Source organism: Lates calcarifer, unplaced genomic scaffold (assembly GCF_001640805.2).
Source record: "Lates calcarifer isolate ASB-BC8 unplaced genomic scaffold, TLL_Latcal_v3 _unitig_4073_quiver_903, whole genome shotgun sequence".
In the NCBI taxonomy this organism is placed as follows: domain Eukaryota; kingdom Metazoa; phylum Chordata; class Actinopteri; family Centropomidae; genus Lates; species Lates calcarifer.
Genome location: NW_026116685.1, coordinates 263 through 6,094, shown reverse-complemented (window position 1 = coordinate 6,094; position 5,832 = coordinate 263). Strand labels below are relative to the sequence as shown.

Sequence of the window (5,832 nt, the reverse complement as noted above, 5' to 3'; positions counted from 1 at the left end):
CCCTTTAACTAATGCTTTGTTGAAGCACCTTTTGATTTTATGACAGCATTCAGTCTTTGTGGGTGGAGTCTATCAGCAAGGAACATCCTGATGTGGCAAACTTTTCCCACTCTTGGTTGCAAAAGTGCTTCAAATCTGTCAGACTTTCAGTTGGATTCAGGTCTGGGCTCTGGCTGGGCCATTCTAAAACTTTAATCTTCCTCTGGTGAAGCCATTCTTTTGTTGATTAGGAGATATGCTTTGGGTTGCTGAATGGTGAAATTCCTCTTCATCGTCAATTTTTTAGCAGAGGTCTGAAGGTATTGTGCTAACACTGAGTGGTATTCAGAGCTGTTCATAATTCTCTCCACCTTGACTAAAGCGGGTAAGGTGTTCTTTTGGTGATATGCAGTGTTGTTTTTGTCTAAATTTTGAAAAATTTCAATACACATAAATTGGATCAATGTCATGTCAAAGAAAAAAACAATGCCAACAATAACATATTACAAGGCTTCAGTACTTTCCACAGAGTTTTTCATCTTTGCAGCTTTTATTGAAATATCAGGAGTTAAAAAGGCTCCAGACTTGTGTAGAACCCTCTCTAAATTCACATTATTCACATTATCAGTTCATAAGAATTTCCCACAAACAACAAGTAGCATGACTGATCAATTTTACTGACAAATACTCAATCAGTGAAACTCTGTTGTACCAGAGGTAAAGCAAAAGATCAGATCTCATTTCTAATAAAAAGTCTAGAATTAGTCTCAGTGTGTTGTTAGATGCTGGCAAGACACAGTGAAGCATTGGTGCCACCAAATCCAAATGAGTTTGTGAGGGCGACCCGCCTGCGCTGAGTCCGCCATGGCTGCGCTGTGCAGGGAACATAATTCAGGTCAAAATGTGGCTCGGTGCGGTCCAGGTTGAGAGTGGGGGGCAGGACCCCATGGTAGCAAGCCAGAGCAGTGAACGCAGCCTCCAGGGCCCCCGCAGCCCCAAGCAGATGTCCTGTGGCTCCTTTGGTGGAAGAGACGGCCAGGCTCTCAGAGCTTTGCTGGAAGAGCCTTTTGATGGCTGCATTTTCGGCCGCATCACCCAAAGGTGTGGATGTGGCATGAGCATTCACATATGTTACATCTGACGGTGAGATGCCAGCATCTCTAAGGGCGGCAGACATGCACCTATGGAGACAGTGGTCAGACAGTTAAAGCACAATTCTGGTTTATTACAATTTGGATATGATTTTTCTAGCTATTATATCCACCAATAACAATAGCATTGTATTCATCATACAATAGCATTGTTACTGTATTCCCAGATTCTCAACAAAGCCTGATGTGGCAAGAGAGGTGCAGTCAGACAGTTACACAGGTTGTAAACAACCCAACAGTAAAACTACATTAATATACACTGCTTTATTTGGAGATGAAAATAAAATCCTCTTTGCACAGGAAAACTGTCCCCACAACTACAGAGCATCAAAGCTGAGACAGGAAGTCAGACTGTAGTGTGATGGATGTTCACAAAAGACAGTCTGGGAGATCATTTTACCTCATTTTCTTTTTCCCAAATAGTTTGGCTAACCTGGGGATTTGTTAACACGTGCCTGATTATTTTTTTTCTTGCCACAATGGACTTTGTTTTAGTAATGTTGCTGTGTTCCTACATCTAATTAAAACCGCTCAATATTATTATTATTATATTAGCAGTGGATCAAAATGATAATGTGTAAAGTGATAGGAAAGCAAAAGGAACCCACAGAGAATTATCACATATAACTCTGTAATTCCTCTGAACTACTTTTTTTTTTTTGCTCAGCATCAAACAGCAGACACAATTAATAATAAAAGAGTTAAATATTGAATATATATGTAAATTAGTATCTGCTTTCAAAAACCCTAAAATTAGTCACCTGAATGCACCATCTCCATCTGCAGTGGGTGCAGTGATGTGGCTGGCATCCCCTGACAGTCCGTAGCCCAGGACCTCTGCATAGATTCTGGCTCCTCTCTTCACTGCACGGTCCAGCTCTTCTAGCAGAAGCACAGCGGCACCTTCACCCATCACAAAGCCCTCTCTCTCTGGGTGAAAGGGTCTTGACGCTAGTGGGGGGTTGTCATTCCATTTGGTGGCAAGGGCGCGGGCCCTGGAAAACCCAGCTATTGAGAGAGGCCCTACACAGGATTCTGTTCCCCCTGTAACCATAGCAACTGCATCCCCATGGGCAATGAATCTGGCAGCATCACCTATTGCGTGTGCACCTGTGGTGCATGCTGTGGACACAGCATGATTGGGACCCTTTAATCTGTGTTTGATACTTATGTGCCCAGCAGCCATGTTGACAAGGATGCGCGGTACAAAAAAGGGACTGACTTTGTTGTAGCCCTTTTCTTGGAAGGCAGTGGAGGTGCGAGCAATCTCATCCAGTGACACCATGCCCATGCCAACAGCCACCCCTGTACTGAGTTGTTCCTCTGGGGTTTTGGGATACCACCCTGAGTCCTCCAGGGCAAGCTGGGCAGCTCCAAGGGCCATCACAGTGGCTGGTGACATGCTGCTGATCTCCCCACGAGAGGCAAACCTTTCCTTATTGAACTGGCCCTCTTCAGTTCCTCTGCTTACCAGAGCAGCCACTTTACAGGGAACAGTCTTGTACTCCTCTGAGTCTAGAGCAACAATCCCACTCTGGGCTTGAATCAAGTGGTCCCAGGGCAGAGCAGTCCCTGTGCCCAGAGGACACACCAACCCAATGCCAGTAATAACAACTCTCCTTCTCTGCTGTCCAGAGCTGTGACGCCTGGAGTCTTGGTTGGGATAAATACATGTAGTCTTTTGTAGAAGTGCCCTTATGGTGTGTGATCTCCATTGGAGTTTAGCCCAACAGGACAGTGGTAAAGCAGACATGCTGTTATCTCTGTCAAGTTTGACGCCTAGCGTGTAGCTTCGGTTAATGCCCTCTGAATATGAGAGGGATACATCTACAAAACTAACGCTGAAATAGTCTCTAACTTAGGTTTGATACTTCGACAGAGCACTACTAAATGTGTAATCGATTGAAAATATTCATACGAGAAATCCACTCCATCCTTAAATTTGCCTTCTTCTTTTCTTCCTGCCTGTAACTTCGGATAGTCTGTATTTATGCCACTCCCGTTTAACTTGTATTTAATTTGCATTCAGTCTAAAATGTTAGACCACTAACACGATAACAGATGTAAGTGCCCAGTGAAAATTAATTACAGAAAAGCACAATTATATACAATATTTTCAAAGCTGCAAACACTTATTCAGGCGTTGATGGGGCAGCTTCATCCAGGACCCCAAACATTGTAAGCCGCAGTTGCTCAAATAGCATTAGCTATCATATTTAAAATTCAAAGGACACTTCGGATTGAACAGGAAGTACCAGTATGGCTATGTCACCAGCTATTACAACATTATGTGAGAATTCAAATGAAGTCTTTCTAGACGTCGCCAAGTTGCTACTTACATATGCGGACAATATTTTAAGGTAAGGTTGTGAACTTAGCAACAAAATTTGGCAGCGGTCAGTTGCCATGTGTTGTGTTACGTTGAGATTGTATTAGCAGTATTTTGTGCATCACAAATTCAATGGCTAACTTCATGACATGAAAGTCAGTCTACGTGACGGTAAAACAAGCTGTACTTGGTCCCCGTTGTATGCTGTCGTCGTCGTTGTTGTTGCAACACACAGTTTTAAACCAAATTATGTTAAACAAAATCTGGCATTTTTATCTGGCTTTGTTAATCGGGCGTCTACTCCTAAAAGAACTTAATGTTGTCTGGGTTTTCTCACCAGGAAGCAGTTATATATCGTTAATATCTCAGTATCTCGAAAGTCTTTTGACACGGTCTAATACAAGCGGTGGAGTGAGGTAACATTTTGACAACATTTACAGAAAATGCCTACTTGTGTGCAACGGTAAAGCAAATATCAGTAAAACAAGTTTTAATTGACTGTTGAGCACTATAACGACAACGCCAATGTAAAGACACTGATTGCAGGCCGCTTTGGATAAATAACAGCGTCTGTCAAATGAGAAAATATGAATATAAATGTAGTTTATAATTTCTGTGTATATGTAATATAACATAAATGAACACATAATTCTCTGGTGTGTACATAGTAATTTGTCTCACACCTCAGAGTGACGAAAAGTTTTTTTTTTTTTTTTCTGAAAAGCCTTGAGCCTGTTATTTCCTCATTTGATGCCATCTCCTCACAGGTATCCCAATGAAGAAAAGTACAGGTCGATCCGCATAGGCAATCCTACTTTCTCCACCAAGCTGCTGCCCATCAAAGGAGCTGTAGAATGTCTCTTTGAGATGGGATTTGAGGAGGTAATTACTATAAAACTGTCAGATGGCTACTGCAGTAGTTTAAAGCCAGCATTACTGTTGCATCATCTCATTACCTAGAGTCTATTTGGTCATCTGTGGCCTTACTGTGCAAAAATAATATACCCAGTTGCACCTCTTTTCAGGCTGAGACCCACTTGGTGTTCCCCAAGTCTGCATCAGTAGAACAGCTGAAGCTCATCAGGGAATCCATAGCAGCAGAGAGGGATCAGAGGCTTCAGAGAGAACAGCCTGTCCAGCCCACTGCTCATACCACTACTGCCTCAGCCTCAGCTGCAGCACCAGAGAGCTCTGCTGCTGCTTCCACCCAACCAGTTTCACCACCTCTGCTACAGCCACCATCCTTGGTAAAGATACAGAAACTGTGACTGAGTAGATATCTAGCATTTAGTTGTGGTGTCATTGCAGCAGGATCACAGCGGAAGATAAACACACCTTAACTCACTTTGCTCACTTTTTTATTTGGCTCAGATCAATTTTTATTTGATATTGAATATATACAAATCTATGATGGGCATCTCATTTTAGTAATTAGAAACTCCAGTATATACCCTGCAGTTTGCCAGAATAGGAAGAGACGGTGAGATGGTTTTACAGCATGCCCCGATTTTGTGTGTATACAACATTTATAATGTGGCTGCTGGTACAGTTAATTAAAAAGATTTCTTAGCCTGGATTTAGGACAAGTCACTACTGTTAAATAAATTTCAGTTCAACCTTTTTATCATTTGGGACTGTAGAGAAAATATTACTGTGGGAGGTGGTGTCAAAAATAATTTTCTTATAGTCCCTTACATCACTGAAGAACATGTATATGTAACTCCTCAGTGATTTAGAAACTACCACACTTTCACTATTTTTTCATTACTCTTGGTTGGATACTGACCTGTATATTTTCTTGTCCCTCTGTCAGGAGAGCAGTATGAGCTTCTTTGTGACTCTCCAGTCCAAACTTCCAACATGTGATGCTGTATGAAAACCCTGCGCTGCAGCAGAAAGCTAAGAGTCACATCCCTCACCAGCAGCTGTCCTCTGCTGCTCAACACAAGCTGAAGCAGGCTAAAGAGGCTGACCCCAGGTGAAGTCCCCTCAATCATTCAAACTAAATCATGTACTGTATATCTGTGTCATACTGTCTGCAAAAAACATAAATGTTGAATGCTCCTTTACACAGTGATTCAGTGAGAAACAAACTTGCTTTCCTGTTGGTAGAATTCAAAACTTGGAATAGAGGACTTCCTGGTGCTGGAATTACTCAGGTGGTTCAAACAGGACTTCTTCTCCTGGGTTGACTGTTTGCCCTGCAGCAGCTGTGGAGGTTCAACCCAGAATGCCGGCTCCTCAGTCCCAGCACTGATGACCTCCGTTGGGGAGCTCAGCGAGTGGAGAACCATTACTGTCAAGGCTGCAGGCTCTCCACTAGATTCCCCAGGTTTGTGTGTGTGATATTTTGTGTAGTTCCTACCACTGCAC

General features: G+C 42.6%; 2 protein-coding genes across 2 annotated transcripts; one reads left to right on the top strand and one right to left on the bottom strand.

The window, feature by feature from the left end:
* Positions 1-496: 496 nt before the first annotated feature.
* LOC108896187 (3-oxoacyl-[acyl-carrier-protein] synthase, mitochondrial) lies at positions 497-3,142 on the bottom strand. The gene is made up of 2 exons (XM_018695224.2): positions 1,892-3,142; positions 497-1,160 (listed from the first exon to the last, which is right to left on the bottom strand). The coding sequence occupies exons 1-2, from the start codon at positions 2,881-2,883 to the stop codon at positions 758-760; spliced, it is 1,395 nt and encodes a 464-aa protein (XP_018550740.1). The 5' UTR covers positions 2,884-3,142; the 3' UTR covers positions 497-757.
* Positions 3,143-3,286: 144 nt separating this feature from the next.
* Positions 3,287-5,456, top strand: LOC108896188 (peptide-N(4)-(N-acetyl-beta-glucosaminyl)asparagine amidase). Its single transcript, XM_051068308.1, has 4 exons — positions 3,287-3,490; positions 4,227-4,341; positions 4,485-4,706; positions 5,273-5,456. Exons 1-4 carry the CDS (start codon positions 3,390-3,392, stop codon positions 5,333-5,335), a joined length of 501 nt encoding a protein of 166 aa, XP_050924265.1. The 5' UTR covers positions 3,287-3,389; the 3' UTR covers positions 5,336-5,456.
* Positions 5,457-5,832: the final 376 nt, after the last annotated feature.

Bases quoted from the DNA above. Each gene is read 5' to 3' on its own strand.
- LOC108896188 (XM_051068308.1), top strand. From the start codon at position 3,390: ATGGCTATGTCACCAGCTATTACAACATTATGTGAGAATTCAAATGAA. The intron at 4,342-4,484 runs GTAATTACTATA...ACCTCTTTTCAG, and splicing joins TTGAGATGGGATTTGAGGAG to GCTGAGACCCACTTGGTGTT. The intron at 4,707-5,272 runs GTAAAGATACAG...TCCCTCTGTCAG, and splicing joins TGCTACAGCCACCATCCTTG to GAGAGCAGTATGAGCTTCTT.
- LOC108896187 (XM_018695224.2), bottom strand. From the start codon at position 2,883: ATGTCTGCTTTACCACTGTCCTGTTGGGCTAAACTCCAATGGAGATCA. The intron at 1,161-1,891 runs GTGACTAATTTT...CTGTCTCCATAG, and splicing joins GATGGAGATGGTGCATTCAG to GTGCATGTCTGCCGCCCTTA.